The sequence below is a fragment of the Cinclus cinclus genome, chromosome 6 (genome assembly GCF_963662255.1).
Source record: "Cinclus cinclus chromosome 6, bCinCin1.1, whole genome shotgun sequence".
NCBI classification, from domain to species: Eukaryota; Metazoa; Chordata; class Aves; order Passeriformes; family Cinclidae; genus Cinclus; species Cinclus cinclus.
This window is the reverse complement of record NC_085051.1, coordinates 24008625-24034199: the sequence shown is the minus strand read 5'-3', so window position 1 is coordinate 24034199 and position 25575 is coordinate 24008625. Positions and strand designations below refer to the sequence as shown.

The window sequence follows — 25575 nt, the reverse complement described above, 5'->3', positions numbered from 1 at the left end:
GCGTGGCTCCAGGTCTTCTACTGGCTCAAATGAGTCTCTACCCGCTCTGCACTTACCTGCTGGCTGACGCTGAGGATGCAGCGTGTGAATGTCCATAGGGAAGTGGAGTTTGTTGCGGATGATCTCCTGGTTCTTGCCGGTGAATTTGTTGGCACTGTTGATGCTCTTGGTGTGCCAGTCTGTCCAGTACAGACTGTCCTCAAACACGGTGATAGCAAATGGGTGTGGGAGGCCTGTAATAGACAGCCAGTACAGGAATATAATTATGACTCAGGCTAGCAGGGAGACAAGGGAGAGCTCTTTCCACTGCCCCTTAGGCTTCACCACACTCAACCTGTTCAAACACACTTTACACTAATTTAACAGACAATTCCTCTCTGCTGTCCTATAATCATAGATAGAACGTTACAGGGCTGGAATGAACTTTAAAGACCATCTTGTCCCAATACCCCCACCACAAGCAGAGACATGTCCCACAACAACAGGCTGCTCAAGGCCTTATCCAACCTGGCTTTGAACAGTGACAGGACTGGGGCATTTGCAACCTCCCTGGGCAACCTGTTCCACCGCTTCACCACCCTGACAGTAAAAAATTTCTTCCCAATACTTAACCTGAATTTCCCTTCTTTTGATTTGTATCCAGTACTTCGTGTCCTAACACTACAGTTCCCAATAAAGAGTCCCTCTCCTGCTTCCTGGTAGGTTCCCTTCAGATACTGGAACATTGCAATGAGGTCTCCACACAACCTTCTCCTCTCCAGGCTGAACAGCCCCAACTTTTTTTCCACCTATTTTAGGGGAGTGCACTAATCTTCTTATCAACTTTGTGGCCCTCCTCTAGACTTCCTCCAACAGTACCATGTTCTTCTGTTGGAAGCCCAGGGATGGATGAAGCATTCCAGGTGGAGTCTCACAAGAGCAGAAGCACCTCCCTCAACCTGCTTTTGATGCAGCCACATAGGACTGGGGAGCAAACTCCACCCCCCTCAGTGGTGACACAATTCATTCCACAGTGAAAGAACAGGAGACAAGAACAGATGAAGGACCCAGCATCTCAAACTCAGATCAGCACTACGCTAACTCTGTGGTCTTTATTGCAGAAAGCACTCCCTGGAGATAGCCTGTTACTTACCTTGGCTAATAACAGCCTTCCTATTGCGTCCATCAAGGTCAGCCCTCTCAATGACATGATGTTTGGCATCCACCCAGTACATTCGATGTCCTGCATAGTCAATGGTCAGGCCATTGGGCCAGAAGAGGTGCGTATCCGCAATGATGCGCCGATTAGAGCCATCCATGTTGGAATACTCAATGCGGGGAGTGTTGCCCCAGTCAGTCCAGTAGATAGTACTGGAGGAGGCAGGGAGAAACAGCTAGAGAACTTGTGGTTCACATATTGCACCCAACATCACTCCTGATCAGGGCAAAACAGTATCAGTCCCGTGACCTTGAGCATAAGACTGGGTCACAGACACGGGAGAAGTGAAAAGTAACACCCAGCCTGCCAAAATTTGAAGTGCCCAGAGCAGGATTAAGGCTCTGAAGGGTCCACTATTGCCAGTCATGTATCAAACTGTCAGTGCCAACTGAAGACTTGAGGCCCGAGGTAAACTTTGCAACCAAGAATGGGGTTTTCAATGTTCAACAAAAAGCACGTACATGGAGGACTCACTGGGTTTCCCCCTGGTTTCCCATGTTTTCACTCACCCCTCCATAGGATGTAGAGCAATTGCTCGGGGCTTCTCCAGGTTCTGCCACAAAAGCACTTTTCTGTGGGTGCCATCCAAGTTTGCTACTTCAATTCGAGATGTCCCAGAGTCAGTCCAGTATAATTTGTCATGGATCCAATCAATAGCAAGTCCACCTACATACAGGACAGAATTAAACACAGAATGAAACCATGGATCTGCACAGAAAAATAGTTTCTCCTTTTTTCTGTCCACCTCAGAAGAGGCCCAGTTTCTTCTCCTGCCAGCCAAGATTAACTCCACGGGGACACTCACCTCACACCCATTCCATCCAACCTATACCCTTCCTCAGGGAGATGCACTTTGTTCTGAATGCTGGGTCCCCACTTTTCTCCACGCACTCACCCACCCACCCTATACTGTTGTCTTTTTTTGTGAGGACACACCTGGGCTCTCCAGCCCTGTGGAAACCACCTCTTCCACATTGCTACCATTCAGATTGGCCCTCATGATGCGATCAAGCGTGACATCAGACCAGAACACCAGTTCCTTGCTGTGATGGAAGTCAAGGGCAATGGCATTTTCCAGGTTGTTCAGGAGCAGCGTATACTCAGAGCGATGAGGCAACACTTGTCGGATATCAATTCGATTGGCAAATAGCAGCACGGGCTCTGGCCCTAAGAATATGCAGGAAGACAGTATTGGAGTATGACAGATTTGACTGGCTCCTACCTACCATTCCCTCTGCACAAAGTCCCAGAACAGAGTTTTGCAGTACTGGCAGCAGAAATCAATCCCCAAGTGCAAAACACTTCAGAGAGCTGTTTTTACATCTTCTATGCACTGTCCTAACTCAAAGATGAGCAGTTTTAAAACCTTCTGGCAAACATTAACTCAGCAAGAAGTGATCACTCCAGATCCTACCTAAGCCTGCCTCACCTCAGCCTCTGAAACCATGTCACTAGACAGCCACCTGGCAGCTGGACAAGAGTTTCTTTTTCCTATGTGCATTTCCTAGCCACACAAACACACATGCTCTACTACACCACCTACCACAGACAGGACACAGTTGAAATCTGCTTCAGCCAGATATAAACTCAGCAGGTACTTCCACTGCAAAAAATCCTTCCCAAAATATCAACATCCTTTATGGATTTCACTAGGGGAAATCCTAATGAAATCTAAATTCATTAAGAGCAATTTCTCATTCCCCAGCTCCTACATTAGAGGAGGAATAAAGTTAAAGAAGTAATAAAGTATAAAGAAGTAATAAAGTATAGATATCTTTAAAAAAACCCAGCAGACCTCCATACAGCAGCCATTCACAGCATTCAGGATTGGTGACCAGCATCAAGGGTCAAACCACAAGGAGGTGTGATACAACCTTACTCACTGCAAAGGCTAAGACACTTCCTGAACAGAGACAGAGAGCTCGTTTTGTCCCAGGTTCAGAGTCACAAGGAATGACAAAGGACTAGGAAGAGAAGGCAAGCACTGTCTCCCTGGCAGGGAAAGGAAACAGTGTAGTACCTCTCTCCATGGTCAAAATCACACAAAATTTTCACAAGCGTTTTTCAGCAGTGTGGGCATATGTAACACATATCCAGATACTTCCTTTCCTTTACATGTTCATTTGGTGAACAGCACAACGCTGCCAGTGAAGCACTACAAACATAATTACAAGAACTGGACCAACAGACACACACCAGTTGTCTTGTTAGGGTGAACTCCCTTTTACCTAGAGCTTTGCAGCTACGTTTGTCAGGTCGCAGCTCGTAGCCTTGCTCACACCAGCACTGGAAGCCTCCTTCACTGTTGGTACAGCCTTGGCTGCAGTAGCCTTCCTCAGCACATTCATTCACATCTGCATGTTACAGAAAAAGTTATCATTACATAGATCATCAACAAATCCGACAATCTCACCCAGAGATTGCATCTGCTTTCATACTCTGATTTTCACCCTATTGTAACCACCACTTCAAACATACCAAAGCAGCAGAGAGGAGGCTACTGCTCCAAAAACCCACCTTGGCATGATCGGCCATCTTCCAAGAGCCTGTAACCTGTGTGGCAAGTGCACTGTACCATGCCTCGTACCATCTGGCACTTCTGAGCACAGCCACCATTGTTGACATTGCAATTCTCCTCCCCTGTTCGTGGACCTGCAGAAGAAACATATGAAGATGACTGAGCTGAAACCACAGGACAGCTGCTCTTGACTTCAGCTGTTAAACAGCAGTCACCCTTCAAAGCAGGCTGAACAAGAGGGGGAGGACACAAGCTGTGCTGGAAGCTTCCTCTTTCCAGCCAGAGCTCTCCTCTGCAGGCCACAACTGAACAGAACAGAGCTCAGATTAACATGTTTTTAGGACTCAGTGTCTCTGCACACAAATGCTGATACCTGAGATAATTATCTTTTCCCCACCATTCCTCATGTGCAATCTTTAATTGGCAAAACCAACAAGGTCTTTTCCTCAGTCTTTAACTTGCTCCCATTATCACAGGTCAAACTTTCCTACACACATCCTCCAGTAACACCAGATAAGACTCCCACACATTAATGGGCCTCCATTTATGTCTAAGACTGAACTTGGGAGGACTTACGGCAGTTTTGATATGGGCCCTCATCACTGCCATCTCCACAATCATTTGCTCCATTGCACAGCTTCCTCTGGCCAATACAACGCCCATTCCCACACAGGAACTGGTCTGGGGCACACTGAGGGGTGCCTGCAAGAGAAGACAGGAGAAGTAGCACATCAAAGCTTACTGGTGGAACAATAGTCATGGTGAAGAAAAGAATGTGGAACATTTTCTAAGATTTTTTAGAAACTTTTCATATGAGCACAAATCCATTACTTCCTCTTCCCTTGAATTCAGCTCATCTAGCACTCCTTATTGCTCTGCATATTGTTATGCTGATTTGGAGGCCTGCAAACTCTCTGCCACTCTGAGTCCACTGATGCTTTACTATGAAGTTCATCTGAGTAGCTTCTCTTGGAATGACTGGATGGTACTCACTTACCTCCCTTTGGTTCCAGAATCTACAACCCTACTCAGCATGTGCAAAGGACGACTCAGTTCCTTTAATAATCTGATCTGTCACACCAGCATCGCTATGGATCTTAAGCCTGCCTAGGAAGGAACATCTTGTCTAGCCCTAACTGTACTTTGAGGGACTTGAAATGAGATTCACATGCATCCCTGAAATCTGAGCTCAGGCAACAGGACTTCACATGACCTATACGCTTCAACTTCTGCTGTTGGCAAGGAGACTGTACAGAAATCTTGTAAGCAAAGCAATACTGTTTGTAGGGACATTGCTGATCTGATTGTTTCTTCAGCGATAACTGCACTGTCCTGTTGCCTCTTACTTCTTGTACCTCTGGAGCTCACTTGATTAGCAGTCCCTAAATCACCATCCTCTGATAATCTTACAAAGATAATAGGACAATACAGTTACCAGCAGAGGAGCAATCAGATTGGCAGACTGCCTATAAACAGTGTGGAAGAGGGTAGTTCTGAGATTAACAAGTACAGTTAAGAATTACAGACACACCAAGTGGGAACATAAAACCAGACCACATGCAGATTCATTCACTTTTCAGAGCACAGGAATACTGTATATGAAGGATTCTGAAACTTGGACCTAATTTGTCATATTTAACATAAAGATCCTTACAAGAGTTGACTGCCTAGTATTTTAGGAATCTTCTCTATGGCCAATAAAAATATAAATCTGTTCTAAGATCAAGAGGATTTTAACTCTTGCTACAGACATTGGGATTCCACACTATATGGCTTAGATGAGCCAGTACATGTCCTGGAAAAACCAGTTTAATTTTCACCATAGACATTTCACTGTCACCACAGACCTAATGTAGAACTGCACAACTAGCATTACAGTAACTATACCTTGTGTTTGGTTTGACATGGAGATAGTGAATTTCAGTGCCTCTGGAAGACTTGGCTTCTTTCAGTACCTCTAAATATCTTTTTTATCAGGATGAGGAAACAGGGTTACCAGCTTGTCTTTAAATACAATTACTTTTTCCAGGATCACCACACTGATGCTCACAACAGCTGACCAGTCAAGAGCAGCTGCTCTCAAATGACTACGAACTGTGCCTCTCCAGACCCTCTGAGCTCAGCTGTCCTCACAGAATAGCCACTCTTCACTCCCCAACAGCCCCAAAACAAGACATATGGTTTCACAAATCCATTTTGTCACCCCTAAAACCACTGTTCAGAATACACTGATCTAGAAGGATCAGTACAAATAGCTGGGCTCCACTCACTAAGATGAATTCATGGACCAGTACGCTCTACTCCTCAACAAAGCCTATGGGCATCCTGAAGGCTTTAAGGAAAAGAGAAGATTCTAGACATTCCTTGAATCCTACCGTAACACTCGAGTGTGTTGAAACCCTCCTCCTCCCCATAACCACAATCATACAAAGTAATAGCAGTATATGAAATGAATACTAGAAAGAGTAACTCCTGAGCAAGTATCTAATGGGGAAGCAGACACCCTTAATCCTCTAAAACAAATACTTTATTCTTCTCTTCCATTACATGTCCTTTTTGATTGCACTGCCTGCTAGAATTGTTCAGCAACTTCACAATGCAACAGGAGAGCTATCCAGAACTACCTAGAAGGTGTAAGTTAGTATAGCCCATGTGACAAAGATAGTAACTTGGCACATTATTGATGTTTCCAAGTCTGAATGGAATTGTCCCAGAGCTCTGTGGTAATTCACAGTGTAGGGATGAGACAGGAGGATACTTGACCAGAAGACACCTTCACCTAAGTTAGTTTAAGCACACAGACCTGCACAAGCTGGCAAGCATATAAGAGAGCTACAGATCCCACTCTCTAGGAAGGACAGAAACTCTAGGCTGAACTCCCTGAAACAATACAAAAGACACTTTACTACCTACTACCATCAGGATGGAAACTTAATTAGCTGTTAAGCAGCAAGGTAGCAGGTCAAACCTGTGTTCTCACAGTTCTCCTCATCACTGTTGTCAGAACAGTCATCTTCCCCGTCACAACGCCAGGACAGACGGACACAGCGTCCCGACTTGCAGCGGAACTGATCAGCTGTGCACATAGACGTAGCTGAGGGTCCAAAAAAGGAATGTTAGATGAGCAAGAAGAATCAGAAGAGATACAATTCCAAAGCTAATTGTCCCACTGTTTTGCATCCACAGAAACAGAATGTTTCCACCAGTTCCCAGCAGTCAACTCACTGCAGTTCCTCTCATCTGACTGGTCATCACAGTCGAAGTCACCATCACACCTCCAGCCAGCATTAATGCACAAGCCACTGTTGCACATGAACTCTCCAGAGCGGCAAGGCTGGTGAGATGCTGCAAAGATGATGAAACACAAAAAGAGAAAACTCAGACCAGTGTAGCAATCCCCAAAGCTCCTCAGTACCACCCTTACCCTCCATTATTATGGAACTTGGTCCGGAGTAGATTTCTTCTGGAAACTGTAGTAATTCTTGTAAGAAGTGCACTGACTACACAGTTCTCATCACTATTCTCACGTTTCAGAGTTAAACAAAACCTCTAATAATGAAGGAGCCAGCTTATGTGTGAACAATTAGATTGCCATCTACACTGTAACCCTTTCTCCAGCCAACACAAAATGCATTTAGGTATGTAACTCATTCTTGGACAAGAACATCACCCTGTGCTAACTTACAGCAGTCAGATTCATCAGACCAGTCCCCACAGTCATCATCACCATCACAGTGGTAGATGTCCAAGATGCAGCGTCCATATGCACACTGGAATTCCTCCAAGCTGCAGGTGGCAGCTGGAACATCTGATGCTAACAAAGGAATCAAAGAAAAAACATGTGAGGTGACAAGGTACAGTCCAGTTTAGAGGCAACATTCTCAGTCACATAATGGATTGGCAAGTATTCACTGCTGCTTATCTCTGCATGATTTGTATTACAGAGAGGAATGCTGGTTTTGCTTCACTGAAAACCAGGTTAAGCTTATATATAAAGACACTTATGCAGACAATTTTAAAAAAAAGTTCCATAGGATATTAGGCTATAAAGATGGAACTTCTCAAGAACCATTAAATTCTAGAAAAGCAAGTAAGATATGAAGGAAGAATTGATGGGCAAGCCTCAAAAATGATCCAAGAGTGTCACCTTCCATCTTATTCTTGAAACACTATGTCATAGTGCCAAGAAAGTGTTTAAATCATTTAATAAATCTGAAAAAAAGTAGATAGAAACACAGAAAAATAAAGAAACCTTAGGGACAGCTCCCTATAAAGGACTTAGGTGTGTCAGAATGCAAGGTTAAACTAGGGAATTATTCCTTCAAAATTTTAACAAAAATAAGCACTTGAAGACCAAAGGAAGCAAGCAAGCAGCAGGGTGTTCAGGCCAGCACCTCAGCTTTGAGGATTTCCCCCTCCCTTTCCTCTCAAGCTCTGGACAAAACAACCATGCCTATTTAGTAAGGAGCACTGCCAGAGAGATGACCCTGGGCAAAGCCACACAAACTAATGGTCAAGGATTTGCCTACTGCTCTCTGTTCAACAGTACACTAAGTGGGAAGACAAGAAAAATATTTTGAGTCCCACACAACAGAATCTGACACCTCGTACTGGTGTCAGATTCATCTGGAGAATGCACTGTACGTTTCAGATATACAAGTCTCCCAACCGAGGAGTTCTGAATATAAATCTGTTATACAAAAAGGAAAACAAAGACTGAAAAGAAAGAGTAGTCTAGGAAGTCAACTACACCTGCCTCTCTAACCTGAAGAACTGGGCACAGCCTGAAGACATGAACTAAGAGCTTTAATTCAGTAAGTGATAGTGGCTAGATACAAAAATGTGTGATAATGTGTTCCTCACCACAGGAGCCTGAGTGTTTTAGTTTCCTTGGGAAAATGAAGTCAGTGCCTTAAATCATCATGTTGTGTGACATGATGACATACACATCCCCGAAAGAAACAAAAAGAAAAGAAAAAATCCCAGATAAAAAAAAGGCTGTAATACCACCTTGTCCCAGATGAATGACAAACATGATTGTAGATAAGGAAAAGATGACAACTACATGAATGAAGATAAAAGAACAGGAGGTAGCCAAACTGAACTTCTTAGCAAGTAACCTAAAATGTCTTATAGAGACAACTGCCAGCCAGGACTGAAATAGCATTTCAGCTCAGAGAAACAGGGACACCTGGGGCACTTCTGGGTGCCCATCCACTCCCACAGGAGGCAACACTGGAACTTCGCTCTTCCTTTCCTCAGGGTCTATTCATGGCCTTGGTGAAGTGACAGACAAGAGAGTGATAAAAGCAGAGAGCTAAAGGAAAGGGAGAGAGGCTGGCTTTCTCTTAGAGTTCCTTTCCTGGTTTACAAACGTTTGCAGCCCCTGGCTTTCTGCCAGCTCTCATTATCTGGAAAGATAAAAGACAACTCCCCTACACATCCACTCCCCCTGCCCTTCAGGAGTTGGCGGCCCTCATCCCCCTCCCAGAGCCTTTTGAAGTTTCCTGCTATCTAGAACAAATTCTGCAAAATGCCTTTGAGAGCAGGGAGGGGGAAGGGACCACTGCAAGTTCCAGAGACATGGACAGTGCTCACAGACTCAGGAGAGAGGCAGTATGGGTTAGAAAGGGACGAAGACTCCTGTCCCCACTTGCTACAAGCCTGTGAAGAAGGAAACAAGTGTTGTGGGTTCTCATGCCCCAACACTACCACCCCCCTCCTTCAGCATCGGTCACTTGTTGGGCAGTATTCTGCAAAAAGCATTTGTGTGAAAAGAGACTGGACAGGTAGGAGGTGTCTTCAGTGTGCAGTACCTGAGGGTGCTTTCAATAAGCAGAGTACCCCTCCACTTCCAAAAAATGAGTCCACAATCAGACAAGAGGAAAATGAAGCGAATAGTATTCTTGCCTTCCAGCTGCCTTTCAACTCCTTCAGTTTTACAGAGTGCTATATTCAGTAAACCATAAACCTCCTGCTCTGACTCAAGGTCACAGCTATGGGAAGGAACAGAAGTACCAAGGCACAGATGAAGTATGCCTGTGAGGTAACACAAGAGACACCATTTTTTGTCCCCTCTGGGTTAGGCAACAGAAGGTAGCATAGCTGCCAGTACAGACAGAATTAAGTAGTTTTTGATCTCTGCTGCAGAAAACATGCCAAAACCCAAGGCAAGAGCAGGTCCAAAGGGCTACTTCCTGTGATTACATAGGAAAGCACTTACGGCAATTCTCTTCATCTGAGCCATCCTTGCAGTCTGTGTCCCCATCACAGAACCAGTGCTCAGCTATGCAGCTGCCATCACTGCAACGGAACTCCTTCTCTGAGCACTTTCTCATATCTGCAGGGACAGCAATGCAAACAAAGCCTTGGCTTTTTTCAGAGTACCCAGGAAAACACCACACCATCTTCCTGAAGCTCCTAGGGTACCCACAAACAAGACTGTTCATTAAAGCATACATACCCATGTCAGGCAGGGCCTGAGCAAAACCATAATTTTTCACTGAAGTGACACAGAATGCTGAATTCAACAGGAATCCAAGAGGACTTCACAATGCCATGTCAACAAATTAAAGGTCTCAAGTGATTTTTTTTTTTGCCTGGCAGGTAAGCCACATAGCCCAAGATCCTAAGCAGCCAGCCCTCGGAATGGAATATCCCACAAGTTCAGCCCAGAAAAGCCAGCTAGGACCCTTAGCCATGTTCAGCGAATCCTAGAATTGCACAGGCTGAACTCTGCACAACTCCCTCTAAAGTACTGTGAGGGCAGTCTTTACATTACTCACCACACTGTTCATCACTGTTGTCCCCACAGTCATTGTCACCATCACAGTGCCACAAGCTGCGAATGCAGTATCCATTCTGACATGAGAATTCATCTTCCTCACACTCCCTTGGAGCTGCAAGGACACAACAGGGATAAGGTGAAGGTAAGGCAAAAAGATTTAGCTTGCAGAAATGTGTGATGTTACAAGTCAAGCAACATCATCCTCCAAGAACATGGTGATGCTGGAGAGCTGAATCTCCTAACAAATACCAGGAGAGCCACTGGGAGATTTCTTGAGCGTCTCTCTTCCACTCCATTCACACACCAACAGGACAGAAGGCTCTAAATTTGAGAATATAGGTTGAAGGAAGTAGCTGGAATGGAGAGATGAAGCCACCCACTCTATGTCTTTATGTATTCTAGCACAGTCCCAAGCCAGACTCAAGATAACCCTGCACAGAAAAAATGTAATCCATGCCTCTTTTTAAATTAGTTAACAGTCCCTAACATTATCTAACAAATAACTGCTAGTAGTATTGTACTTCCACCTTCTTTTCACAACAATGTCAAAGATGCCTTCAAAGCAAACGACATGTTAACTGAAGAGGGAGACAGAAAATTTGAACTTCCTCTTCTGAACACCTCAGTATTTGCAGCCTCATTCCACTCTCCTTGCCAGTCTCCTAAGGAAGCTTGTCTGCAGACCAGTAAGTAAAGGAGAGGGACTGCAAATTTAGCACCTGAGGACTTCAGTCCAACAGAAACCCTCCTATGATTACTTCTAGTCTGCATAACCCCTCAGGAATCTCTCATGCACAGAACCTTGTCTTTCTTCTTTCATTAGTCTCCAAATATTTTGATCACACCCTCCTCCATGTTGTCTTAGATATGAGGGCATTTAAACCTTTTATGAAAAACAGAAAACCAAAGAAATCCAAACCTACATATCTTTTCCTTTATGAATATATTTGAACAGACTGGAAAGTTGAGCTTACTCCAGCGTTCCAAAGCATCACACAGGGTGCCAACCCCTGAACTTTGCTTCCCCTTTCTTTCTTCAAAAAGGCAGGCAAAGATCAGGGATGTAATGTTCAGAAAGTGAACTCATTTCCATACACAAAATGGACATGGAATACTTTACAGTCAAGAGCTTTATTTCCACATTTTTTCAGATGGGTTTCTCCATCAGAGTCACTCTGGAGCAACATGCACACAACTCTGTGTAGGCAGTATCCCTATAGCACATCCCTCTCCTCAAGGAGACCTGTTTGAAGGGATAGGATGCTGGTGACAGGCCAGCACAGCAGAAAAGTCAGACAGTGGAACCTGAGGCCACAGGAAGTCAGCCAGACATGCAATTCAGTAGGATTTGGCAGGGGTTAGGTGTTTCCACTAACAGGGGAGGGCATGAAGAGCCCAGTTCAGGCAAGTGCTTCATGGGACATTAACTAGCAAGACTGCAGGGCATAAACGGCTCTACAGCTGGATGGAGAAGCATCCCCTCCTCCAAGACAGGCAGCTGAACAGCAAGCCAGGTGCCAAGACAGCAGGGCTTACAGGTACACACATCTGTCACACACAGAATATAGTTTATTACAAGCCAGAGGTCCAATTCAGTGGATAGACTCTTATATTCCTGTAATAAAAAGGGTCAACTTTGCCCAGTCACAGCAGGCAGGCACTGCACCCACCCTCTTCCCTCAGAGAGGTGACTTACGGCAGTCCTGCTCATCAGAGTCATCCTCACAGTCATTGTCTCCATCGCAGACCCACGATCGGCGGATACACTTTCCATTGTCACAGTGGAAGTCCAAGGGGGAGCAAGTGGGCAGCACTGAAAGAGCAAAGAAACATCTCATGGAGCTGCAGCCAACTATCTTCCTCAAAACAAAGTTCTGTCCCTCCTGAGGTAGCAGAGCTAAATCTCTTAGAAATAAAAGACAAAATTTCAAGTCATCAGGAAGAACTGTTCCTTAGAGGGGTGTCAGGGTAAATTTGCAGCTTGGCAGTCTCTCTTCCCCAGAGAAATACTGACCTTTCCACAATAAAGTAGCTGTCACACTTCCCCCAATGAGTTCCTTTTTTCCTCTTTCATCCTTGAGCCTGCTGTCCTCCCATAACTGCACTTGTTTTATAACAAGCAAAATTAAACTATCAACATCGTTCCTGCATGCTTCTCAGGGCAGTCTATCAAGTTTCCATTACAGAGCAAGTTCCTTGGAGTGAGAACTATCAGAACCAATGTTTTGACTTTACAAAGTAACATGCTACAGTGTGTTTCACCATGGGGACTCTGTCAGGTTTTTTGTCTAAGAAATTTGCAAGGAGAAGATGAGAGGCAGGAATCCATTGCTGGGGATAATTTGCTGTACCTCAGGTGCGGACATCAGAGTACCAACCTTGCTCGAGGTTTTCATCCAGAAAGAATGGAAGAAAGGGACAGACATGGGATGATGCTTGCCTACACAGGAGTCTGCTTGCAATGGAGTGGAACCACAAATCCACAGTGTCTGAAGAGGCCTGGAGCCACAAAGCTGGAATTCAAGGGGGAGCATCAGCCTTGTTCTTTCCCCCACAGATGAGAGGAACACTCAACCCCAAGAGGCTTATGCTTTTAAGTGCTGCCAGCTGTGGTAGGCAAGGGGCTGCACAAGACTGCTCCTGACAGGTGTGCTCTCCAAAGAACAGCATTTGCTCGTTGGTGTGAAAGGGTGAGGGCTAGAAAGGCTACTGCCTGAAACCCTTTCATCCCAGCCCAGCTTGCCGACAGCAACTCCCATCTGTCACCAGGCAGGCCAGCCCTTTTCTGCTATGCTGCTACTCACTTTCCTGCCAACACTATCCTGGAGGTGGGAGTGAGAGCTGAGGGAGGTGGGTAAAAAAGGAAGGTGAAGACAGCAGCCACATACAAAAGGAGGATGATTTAATAAGGAGAACAAATAGTCACATTTTCAGTTTTTCCAGCTTTCTCAACCCTCTGTTTCCCCTTGGCCCAGGACTGCTGCCAGTGGCCTGTTAAAGAAGCATAGATTATACATCATAAATCATTCACTGCTCTCCATAGCAAGTCCTCCAACATTTTTCACCAAGAGCCTATCATAAAAGCCCTCCTCTGTAAGAATATATCAGGCCAGATAAATTCAGACTTTCTCTAACGTTCATTTTTATAACCACAAATCTGGTTCATCTTCTCAGCTCTTCCTGTAGTGCGGCAGGCATTTCTATATCTGAGGACATCACTGCAGATGTAATTGCTCTCAACATTCAAAGAATTTGGCACTGGCCCTTAGGAAAAGGTCCTTCCCATCATGTCCAGATTACCCCATGCAGGTATCTATCCATCTCATATCCAGCTACTTCTAGACCCCAGAGGGGTATGAAGGAGAGGGAAGCACAAAAATCTCTATTTTCTCTCTACAGATTTGACAGCACCCTGCTCTTCCAATACCTGACCCCTCTCCTTACACTGCACTTTATCTGGGCTGCTGCAGCAAAATGAAGGAGGAGTTTCCTCTTCTTCCTCAGGGCAGGTAGAAGTAGAAAACTCTCCACTTTCTAAACTCTACTTCCAAAGAAAACCAAGATATTTTTGGACTCAGACGACCAGTCCCACAGATCAGACCTCTCCTCCTAAGCACAACTTCCAACCACTGCACGCTGAGAAAACCTTTCCTGGCCTCAGCTGCAATTTCAGGACTAAGACCATCCTCCCAGCATATGCTTTAGCATGACTAATCACCAAAGAACTGCACAGGAGCCACCTGGAAGGGAATTTGCATGCTCACTCTCCAGGGGAGAATTCTTCAGGCTCCCAGAGGTTAAGCCATTAGCACTGGTTCAGAGCGGATACCATTATCCCACTGAACTGCTGCATCCCTTCATGAGGTAACAGCGTAAAATGAAATTCCACCCCTACAGGGAGCAGTTCAGCCAATTTCATACTCCCCCTAGATAAAAAAATCAAGCTTTAAGCACAGGAGAAGAGAGCAAAACGAGGACTGCCATATACAAAGGAGGACCAAATTCCCCAATCCAGCAGAGAGCAAGTGTGTGCTAGCCCAGACAACACTGGGGTGGGGGGCAGGGTGGAATTAAATCTTCTACAGGTGGTCTTTAAAGGAGCAAGAAAAATCACAAACCCACTTGGGACCAAAAAACCTAAACTAATGAATGAGAGCTGATGTCTCATAGAGCAGAGGAACTGCAAATGGGATCAGGACAAGGATCCACATAAACTTGTAACCTAAATCTAATAATGGTCAGAAACAGACGCTTCAAAAGAAAATGCAAGAAATTCTGGGAACAGTTTTCACATGGGGGTAATCTCTTTCTAATCCCCCTCTTCCTAGCTCTGCCTTCCCAATCCCTTCCTCCCACTGAAAAGCACACTGCTGACACAAAAACATTAATTTTTCCTTCTATTTGTCCTAAGCACATTAGGTTCCAGTCCCACTGCACAGCCCTTTGCTCTAGAGTTGTTACCAATCAGCTCTTCTGTTGGCCGTTTATTACTTCATATTTTGATGAGTTTTAATTCTACAGAGTTAACACCGAGGCCGTATCACTAGCCCACAGCAAATGTTTAGTACGGTTGTAAATATATCCAAAGTATTTGGAAATTCAAAGTTAAGAGGGAATGCAAAAGTTAGGAGGTCACACTTATGACACTCAACCACCAACCACTATGTCTTGTTCTGACACAATGGAACAACTATACAGTCTGGTAGGTGTATTGATTTTACTCATATAGCTAATTTTTAAAACCATAATCAGAAGATAGGTACATGCAATACAAATGAAGCAGCAAGAACTCTTTTCATTGACAGAGGCAGAACAAGACCTCTTCATCTTGCTGGAGGACAAGCTGGATTAGCCTCAAGAAGACTAGAAACTGAAATCCCATATTCTCATCCCAGTTTGATATTGATACATGACCCTGGGACAGTTCTGCCTCTTTAGCCCTCTTCTCCAACCTGTAAAAAGAAGGGTACTTATTACTTTCTGGAACAGTTGCAAGTCCTTGATGGGCACCACTTCCACTGATAAGAAAGCAGTCATAGATTGCAGTAACATGCTTTCACCAGTACTCACAGCAGGATTAGGCTATGCCAACAATAAATACAGTTAAGCCTCAAACCCCCTTCTCTGCTCAATTCCAGCTTGATCTCTCCACATCAATGCAAAAAAACCAGTATTTTCCTAAAAGAGATGAGTAAAGGCAAGTCCCAGGATGGAGTTGAAGGCAGGTAAATGCCCAGACAAACAGGGACTAACTTGCCTCCCCAGGCAGAGCTAGAGGCAGGATGGGGAGCAAACCCAAGGAAGGGGAACCAGTGGGAAGAACTAGGCTAGGCAGCAACAGCTACAGAGAGCACATCTGTCAACTGACAGTGAGCAATACAGAAAGGCCTTTGAACTTCCAACCATTTCCCTGAGCTCATCCCTCTGCATGGTCACACTGGACATCATCCAATGTTTCAGCAAAGCTAGGTCTATCATAAGCCTGCTATTCCTCCCCCTCTCCCAACTCCTATTACACAGGACACTCTTTTATTGCCAAGCAGAAGGAGAAGGGGGAGGGTGGGGGAAAAGGGAAGTTTATAAGGTGAAACACAGACTGAATCATGTCCCACTGTCCTTTGAACACTTTATCCCTGTTGCCTGTGGTGAGCAGGTTACTTTGTACCCAAGGACAGCAAACAACTGGTGTTCAGCGTTCTGGAACACAGAGAGGCTTGAACAATACTGCCTGCTTAATTAGACAAACTCTCATTCACGTGAAGAATGAGAAGTTAATTTCAAAAATAAATACAACAAAAAAATCACACTGCCTACATTAGAAAAGTACAGCCTGACCCTCAGCTATGTTCATACTCATGCATGTGTATAAACATATACATACCCACAAACAGATCTGTTTGCTAAGATCTGCAGCACAGCAGGCAAAAAGTCCAGGGACAAAACCAAAGGATCTTAGTGCACTCTCAGGAAGAAAAAGGAGACATTGCATTTTACTAACAACCATTTTAGAAAATCTAGTTCCAGAATAACAAAATGTTACTGCATTGCTGAACTATATTTAAGGATGTTGCCGGTCAAAAGGAAAAAAAAAAAAAAAGAAAAAAAAATTGAAATACTATCAGCATCCAATCTTTCACAGCCCTTTGATCACAATCACTCTGCCTGAGGGGGCATTGCATTAATTCTGGAGCCTTTTAAAGGAAACACACATACTCCAGGCGCAGTAACACGACAAAGTTGCAGATATGGAACTGTTGTGTTCTCAAGAGAATACTGATCTCTTGACAGGAGTTCCTAGTTCTTAAAACACGATGTTTAGAAGTGAAGTTTCATCTGAGCCATTGAATCTAAGATCAAGACTCATGATTAAGTGAATGGCAGAAGGAAAATTATTCTTTCAAAGTTTCCATTAATTTTAACAAAAGACCTGTGATATTATTGTAACCTCACCTTAAAAATTTTTGTTGTGGGGCTGATGAGCAGGTTATACTGATGGTCCTGTCTGGCAAGGAAGAGACCCTGTACTGGGCTTGAATGAGCTGCAGCTCAACAGGAACTGCGTAGATTTCTTCATGAGATGAGAACAACAGATAATTTTCAGTAATCTTTAGGCAAAAGAAATAAATTTTTCTTCAGTCCCTTCAAATGAAGAAGTATCGTACAAGAGTGCATGGAGCTAAGCAAGCAAGTCTGTGTTCCGAAAAGTAGCACATTTACAAGTAGGATGATACAGATCCAAAATTCAGAGCAAGAAGGCTCTTCTGGGGGATGGTTATGGGGAGATTTGGTGTATCTTATGAGAAGCTATTCATCAGTCTTCAGGCTAAGTTTACTCAGTTGTCCTTTCGCCCTTGCCACAGGAAGTAAGACTCATTCACACCACACAGGACTTCAAAGGGCATGCAGGAGGGCAGAATGAAAACCATTCCTCTGCTTGCATGCGGCTTTCCTTAGGGACAGGCCAAAGCAGTCTCTGCTGGCACAAGGCAGCTGAACTACTCTGCATGTGCTACGAGGGCTTCCAAGCCAGACACTGTCAGCAAGCCAGAGAGCTGACACCAGACAAAGTCTATGGAGCTGGCATGACAGCTGGCAGGTTGCTTATTGCTATTATTACTACAGGATTCTGGCTTGTAAACATGATCCAGAGCAGGAAGCAAACATATCATGGAATAATTGGCTTCCATCACAGCAGGGCTTCAAATTTGCATGGAGAACAATTTCTGTCACAGGTAAGTAGAAGCAGTGCTCTCCCAGAAACAATGGAAAATACCTATGGAGAGGCAGATGTTCCAAGGATACCAACACAAATCTGAGGTGTCTGGGGTGTGCAGAAACAGTGACAGTTGAGGAAAAATCCAGTTGAGTGCAACCAACTCAAGAAGTGGTAATTTGTTCTACAGTGTGCAAAACAATATTAAAAAATGAAGTAAAAACACACCATATTTTAAGAATTTATCTCAAAACTAAAAATATCTTTCAAAAGGAGTGTTTCCCATGTCTGGTCCTGTTTTTCATAGCTGTAGCTCCACTCACTACCAAGTATCTTACTTTTTTTTTTTTACACTACACACTGCATTACAAGCGGTTATTGTTTAACCAAAATGACAGATTATCAATTCAAGGCTAGAAAATTGCATTAATACAGAATTTAGCAAACTCCAATCAACTACTCAAGCATATATGCAGTATGCTGTAAAGACACAGGTACAAGACTGAATCTTGACTTGCTAAAGTAATTTTCACATTTACCCCCAGCCTGTTTCACTGTCTTGCTTTGTAACAGTCCAGTAGTCCAACGTCTTCCCATTTTCCTCTCCTCTTCCCAAGGAAGTAGACAGAACTCACTCTTCTCATTGTATTGGCTTACAGTATACATATGAGCATATGATGCACAAAAGAAGAGTACACTTTAAAAAAGTATGGTTGCAGCTTTACTTCTCTGGAAAGTTTGGACATTCACAGAAGAAAGAATAAAATCCTGTAACTCTAGAACTATCTTGCAGCAGACTTGTGGAAAGGTGGGATTCCTTGCAAACACATCTCTTCACTCTTCCAATCTGAGACATCTACGTGATATTATAATTCCTGCCTATAAAACTCAGAGCTGCACATCCATACAATTTCTGGAAAAGAATCTTAATAGCTTTAGCATCTCAGAAGACTCCATAGAAGTGGTTGCAGACTGAGGTACAGAAGTCAGGAAAAACAACTGGGCCCACTCCAGCATGAAGACTAGCCCCATGGTTTTTGAGCATTTTTTTAAGTAGGCCTTTTGTTTATCTGGAGCATGCTGGATGATTTCAACAGAACAATCAAAATCTTTAGCTCAGTATTTGTATTAAAATAAATTTAATAATTTCAGTCAATAAATAAAACCATAAATCAAGTTCAAAACAGAGAAGCTCAAAATTTCACTCCAACCAGGAAACTTTATGTATATTGCAGACAAACGCCAGGGAAGGAAAAAAAAAAATTAGTGAACCAACTGTTCTCGTGTACTATGTGCATCACTGCTGATTTGTGATAAGCCTAAATTGATTTAAAGTTCAAGTTGCTGCTCCAAGGGGCTCAAACCCCACCCCTGCTCTTGCACTCCTGCTGCCCTGCTTATCCTTGGCACAGTCAGCAAGCAGAGAAAATGGAAGGTTAACTCCACAAACGAGTACACCTTCAAAAGGCTCATGTATGCCAAGATGAAGGGAGGGATTTAGCAACCAACCTGCTCTGGCAAAGAAGCTTGGTGCTATAAATAACTAAGCAAGACAGGAAACAGCACAGACAACTACCACAAACCTGCACTGTAGAGCTGATCTAGTTCTTACAACCTAGGAACAGTACCATACTTGGATTCATAATGAGCAGCCACTCGGAGCAAGATGTATCAGGCTTAAAGGGGTAAGTAAGCATTCCTTGGGCTCCTCCAATGCAACCTTACATCTGTGCACTGAAGTCATGCACTTAAGCAATGGGGTGAAGGATGCTACAGAAATGTTGACTTTTATTTTTGCTTTCTTCTTTCCACTAAATTGCACTCAAGTACTGCTGGCCGTCAGCTGAAAAAGTTCTCTTTGTATCTATTCTACCAGGATGCAATATGTAAAAAGGCAGCCCCTATTCTAGTCCTTCCCTTTGAATCACTTTACTAGTCTGTATAAATGGAGCTCCTTATCTCCCCTTCCATCTTGTCAAGCCTACTGTACATGCTTGTCCTTCTCTGCACATGCTAGCTTTCCTCTATCACTAAATTTCAGAGACCTACAGCACAACTTATATCCAGAATAAGATCACACAATTACCAAAGTTGGGAAAGATCCTCAAGACCGTCTAGCCCAACAGCCAACATATTCTCAAGTGCCACATCCAGACACCTAAGACACTTCCAGAGACCGTGACTTCACCACCTCCCTGGGCGATGTATTCCAATGCCTGGCCACTCTTTCACTGAAAAGTTCTTTGCTAATGTCGAATCTGTACCTTGCCTGGTGCAACTTAAGGCCATTTGCTCTCATCCTTTCACTTCAGACATGGTAGAAGAGACCAATCCCCACCCTACAACAACCTCCAGTCAGGTAGTTGTAGAGGGCAATGAGGTCTCCCCGAGCCTCCTTTTCTCCAGGCTAAACACCCCAGCTCTCTCAACTGCTCCTATGACTTGTGCTCCAGAGCCTTCTCCAGCCTCATTGCCCTTCTCTGGATGTGCTCCAGCCCCTCACTGTCCTTCTTGTAGTGAGGGGCCCAAAACTGGACACAGCACTCAAGGTGTGGCCTCACCAGTGCTGAGTACAGGGAGACAAGCACTGCCCTGGTCCTGCTGGCTACGCTATTGCTGATACAGGCCAAGATGCCATTGGCCTTCTTGGCCACCTGGAAATACACGCTGGCTCATGTTCAGCTGCTGTCAGCCAGCACCCCAGGTCCTTTTCTGCTGGGCAGCTTTCCAGCCTGTAATGTTGCCTGGGGTTACTGTGACCCATGGGCAGGACCTGACACTTCACTGTGCTGAACCCTGCACAAATGGTCTCAGCCCATTGACCCAGCCTTTTCCTCATCCACTAAGTGTGTGTCATCTTGTCATAGAAGGAGATCAGGTTGGTTAAGCAAGACCTGCCTTTTGTAAAACAGTATTTTCCTGGCCTGATCCCTAGTTGTTCTACACATGTTGCATGACGGCACTAGGATGATCTGCTCCATGACCATCCCTGGTACTGAAGTCAGGCTGACAGGCCTTTAGTTCCCTGGATGATCCTTCCAACTCTTCTTGTAAGATTTATTTGTCAATCTCCATTCAACTGGAATTTCTCCAGTTAACCAGGACTGCTGCTAAATGATTGAAAGTGGGCTGGCAAGTTCTTTCACCCTCATTACTTTTTGGTGCAACCCATCTGGACTCATAGATTTGTGGGTGTCTTATTAGCATAGCAGGTTGCTAACTATTTCATTCTGGATTATGGAGGCTTCACTAGTGAACTTTGTCACTGAGTTCCAGCTCAAGGAACTGGGTATCCCAGTTCCAACTGGTTTTGGCATTAAAGACTAAGGCAAAGAAGGCATTAAGTAATTCAGCCTTTTTCTCATTTTCCTGACATTGTCATCTTCTACATTCAGCTAAGGGTGAAGACTCTCCTCAGCCCTCCGTTTGCTGCCAATGTGTTTATAGAAATTTTTTTGTTGTCTCCACTGCAGTGGCCAACCTTCTTAGAAACTGTAAATTTAGAAAGGCAGAAGTCAACCCCAGTTCCCACATTCTCTGCATCACTTTATATACTGTCTCTTCTATGTCGACCTCTATTCTATATTCTTCCCAACCTCCAGTGCCTGAGACTATCAGCAGATTGCTCACACTTCAGTACTGCTTCCTAGTTTGCACAGCTTCTACTCAAAGAGATACAGGTCAAATCTCCTTAATATATTATATCTTATTATGCAAGACCAAAAGGTTCCTCTTTTTCAGGCCACAGAGAGTGACACGATGCATCAGCCAGACACCAAGAGAAGAGCGGATGAAAGTAGCATGAAAATAAATGTTCTTTCTCAAAACACAAAATCTGCCTCTACTTGCAATACAAAGACTTGCCAAACAAGAGGTGACATATTCATCTTTAACAGCCCTTGGTGGATTATACATCTATAAACTTGTCAAATTGCTGTTTGAAGTTTCAGAACCAATGTTTTGTGGCAAGGAGATTCACAGTTCAAGCATACATTGTACGAAGAAACTCTTGTTAGCACTTCCTGCTAGTTTCTATGGAAGATCTTATCTTTCCCACCCTCAAGTCCGACCATGCCTGCTTAGCTTGAAATTTCTGGTGCTGGAAGCTGTTGAATTACAAAGAAAATCACATCAAGAAGTCACTTGTCTAAATCATTACTGAGCCCACAAAAAAAAAAGTTAGAACTATTCCACCAGCATCCCCCAATCTCCTCACCTACCTGCAAAAAAGACCAAACCAAACCCAGAAAAAAAAAAAAAAGGAATATTCTTCTGTACTTAGTAAAAAGGCAGTAAAACCAGCTTAGTTATTGGATATGCCTTATCTCCCCGTGACTCAAGGTCTTCTACGTTGCTCAATGTTTGCAAAATTTTAAAAAAGAATTGAGAAGGAAGGAAATTTTTGCAAAGCCGGGTTAACATCTCCCACATTTAGGGAAGAAGAGATTCTTTAAGACAATGTTTAAAGAGTTAGGAAAGCTCCTTTAGATACAGTAATTAACAGCAGAAACCAGGGAAGTTAGAGAAAGATCCAGCAGAGGAAGATAAATTTCTCTCTCATGTCCATTGACAGGAGCCTTAAATTTTCCGCTCTAGGGCAACTTTTAGGAAAGGACTTTGAGACCAGGCCTTTGTTTCCCACTCTTCAATTGTGACATGCTCTGTGGAATCTGAAGAGATGAGGTAAATAAAGGAACTTACTTGTGTCTACAGGAAAAGAGGCTTTCTCTGTTCATCTCTATCACGCTACACCCACTCAGAGTGATATTTCACATCAGTTCTCACTATGCAGATACACAGTACCTGCAAGGTAATGTCTCTCAGCAGATCCCAAGATGAATGAATGTTATTTCAGTGTTTACCTTTCCCTCCTTTTACAGGAGCCAGGACAGAAACTAGAATGTTACTTAAGAGGGCAGACACCCTCAATACACTTCTTTACATTGCATGTTTTCCATCAATATTTACAGCAAAATCATGTAATTTAATTCAGAGATAGTGCTTTTTCAAGGGTGGAAAAATAAGAAGTACTTTTCTCTGTTCCTCCTCTCCCTCTAGCATATTCATGTCCAACCACCATCTAAAACCAGCTGCAAAAAAAAAAAAAAAGCCGAAGTCGGGCTTCCACTGTGTTTTATATCAGAAGACAATAGCTTTATTAAACTCCAAGTCAGACAAAAGTATGTCATCTACAATCAAAAACTTTTGTCATGCAAATGGTAGAATGGATCTGTAAAACAGGCAAGCACCTGCAGAGACAAAGATATTAAATTTTCTCAAACACAAGTCAAGGAAGGTATTCTTACTGCAGCCATCTTCATCACTGTGGTCCCCACAGTCATTGTCTCCATCACATTGCCACTGAGCAGGGATGCATGTGCATTCACCAAAAGCACTGACAGCACAGGTAAAATGATTACGTCCACAGGAGCACTCTGTGCTACTTGTAATACCTGCAAACAAAGAAAAAAAATGTTTTGAAGAGATCCCATCTGTTTTAGTATAAACATTAAATACAAAGTGACATCAATTTTTCTATGTACACACTATTGTGTATGAACACATCCCTTGACTGAAAAGGAAAATATTCACCCTCCTCACATGCTGATTTTTTTGCATGGTTCCTTCTTTCTACAATACAAACAAATCTAAAGCTCTTAGATAAACAATAGATCATAAGGAAAAAATTACAGAGAAATACCTGGCCCAAGTGATAATCACATACATACTGAACTATTTTCAGGCTTTTTGGTTTCATTGATTTCACTCATATATCTAGGTTATCTGTGATTAACTATAAACTGTATCAATCTAAGCAAAAAGAAAAAACAAGCCTCATAATTTCCGTATTTTCCATTCAAATTGAGAAAAGCAGTATCTACAAAATGGATGTAATAATTCTGGAACTCTTTCAACAGCAGAATTCCTTCCAATGAAGACATCCACTTGTGCAAGTAAAGCAAAGATTTAACTTCAGAGGGGATTCACTTCCTTGAAAAAGGATTACAATTATGTTTCTTCTGCACAAAACTGGCTGAAGAGCTTTCTGCCAGCCTCAGCTGCCTGCTCGCAAATGCTACACTGCAGGTTGCAAGGCCTTAACTACAAACTATTTTCCAAGCTGAACTGAACAAATTGGTTGTGCGATTTCTATTCAGTCTGTCATGGGCATAAAAACCTTTTATTCATTCACTTGTGTCCACTGCAAGTTACCCTTGAAAGGTTTAGTACAAAACATACATCTCAAAATATTACTGAATACAACAGAAAAGCAGCTATCATCTGATATAATAAGGGATAAAGGCTACAAGAACAGGACATGAATAAGGAATGGAAGAAGGCAGAGTGGTCAGATCTTCAGAGTAATTTCCAAGTATGGCCAGGGTAAGGGCTGGCTCACAAGGACAGCAAGTGGGTGATGTAGCCAGAAGGCAACTAAAGCGTTTCATCATATATGCAACATTTCAGACTAGTAGAAATAAACTAACGGAAATTCAGAAGAACCAAAACCACCCACCAAAAAAAAAAGTTTTCTTTTAAAAAGGCAGAACCAGTTGTATATTGCAGTCAAAGCAGCTGCTGTTTAAACTACCTTTGCCAAAGTAATTTTCTACCATTATCCTCAAAAGCACCCCAAAACACTCCTCCCAGCTACTTCAAGCTCCAATACCCCTCTTCTGTTGTAGTACACACGACTGCTATCATTTAGGTTGGAAAAGATCTCTAAGGTCACCAAGTCCAACCATTAACCCAACAATGACAGGTCCACCACTAAACCGTATCTCTAAGTGCCACATGCACACGGCTTTTAAATACCTCCAGGAATGGAGACTCTACCATTCCCTGGGCAGCTTGTCCTCCAATGTTGACAACCCTTTTGGTGAAGAAATTTTACCTAATATCCAATCTAAACCTCCTCTGACACAACTTGAGGCAATTTATGCTCATTTTGTCACTTTGTACCTGAGAGAAAAGACACCTACTTCCCTACAGCCTCCTTTCAGATAGCTGTGGAGAGAGTGATAGGGGCTCCCTGAGCCTCCTCTCCAGGATAAACAACCCTAGCTCCTTCAGCCCCTCCTCTGAAGATCTGTTCTTTAATCCTTTCACCAGCTCTTCTGGCCCTCCCCATGAGCAGCATGGCAGTACAGCTCTGCAACAGCAAAGAAAGAATTAGAGCAGCTGTCCCAGTCTGCAAACTGTAACTTAATCTGCTGTATTGTCAAACACACAGTTCACTTCAAAGCTGCTACTAATATTAGGTTATATATAAGCACACACACACTAAATCTGTTCTTCTCACCTCATTAAAGTTGCTATGTTCCATCATCTATGCTTTGTGATTTTACCATGCTACTGAAATTGTTGGAAGCTGAAGGACACATTATGACCCAGATACCAACACTCTCATGTGCACTAGCTGGTGTCTGTAGAACTGTTATGTAAGCACACTTCGCTTAACTATTTTGAATTGCAACCTTTGCAGATCTAATGGTTTGTGATTTGTGACCTTTAGGGGAACTAACCTTCTAGTCATTATAAATCATGATCTACCCTGGTTTTGCACTTGCCAAGTAATGCACATGATTGTTGGGAAAGCACACCGATTTCAACCTACGAATAGTTTCAGAAGCAAATCCTGGATGGCTAGCCTTTCCCAGCAAAAACAATAAGGTGAATGAAAGCTGGCACACCTGAAGGCAGCAGGAATTTTCTCCATGATTTCAGTGTGAATAGTATTTCACCTTTGGTGTCCCATGATCACTTCCCCGTGCTCAGAGCTCCAGTGACACTACCCTGTAACTGTATCTGTAACAGTAGAGGGTCAGGAAGGATAAAGAAGAGTGGTTTTTTCCAAC

At 43.5% G+C, this 25575-nt stretch overlaps 1 protein-coding gene across 1 annotated transcript in view; it reads right to left on the bottom strand.

The window, feature by feature from the left end:
* Positions 1 to 25575, bottom strand: part of LRP4 (LDL receptor related protein 4) — a 77467-nt gene that overhangs the window by 16450 nt on the left and 35442 nt on the right. Inside the window, exons 2-15 of the mRNA XM_062495364.1 lie at positions 23023 to 23169; positions 12200 to 12316; positions 10502 to 10615; positions 9940 to 10056; positions 7402 to 7530; positions 6942 to 7061; positions 6685 to 6810; positions 4293 to 4418; positions 3716 to 3850; positions 3427 to 3552; positions 2135 to 2365; positions 1708 to 1864; positions 1133 to 1350; positions 57 to 233 (exon numbers count right to left, since the gene is read on the bottom strand). Coding sequence (XP_062351348.1) covers positions 57 to 233; positions 1133 to 1350; positions 1708 to 1864; positions 2135 to 2365; positions 3427 to 3552; positions 3716 to 3850; positions 4293 to 4418; positions 6685 to 6810; positions 6942 to 7061; positions 7402 to 7530; positions 9940 to 10056; positions 10502 to 10615; positions 12200 to 12316; positions 23023 to 23169 — 2040 coding nt within the window. The remainder of the gene's footprint in view (positions 1 to 56; positions 234 to 1132; positions 1351 to 1707; positions 1865 to 2134; positions 2366 to 3426; positions 3553 to 3715; positions 3851 to 4292; positions 4419 to 6684; positions 6811 to 6941; positions 7062 to 7401; positions 7531 to 9939; positions 10057 to 10501; positions 10616 to 12199; positions 12317 to 23022; positions 23170 to 25575) is intronic.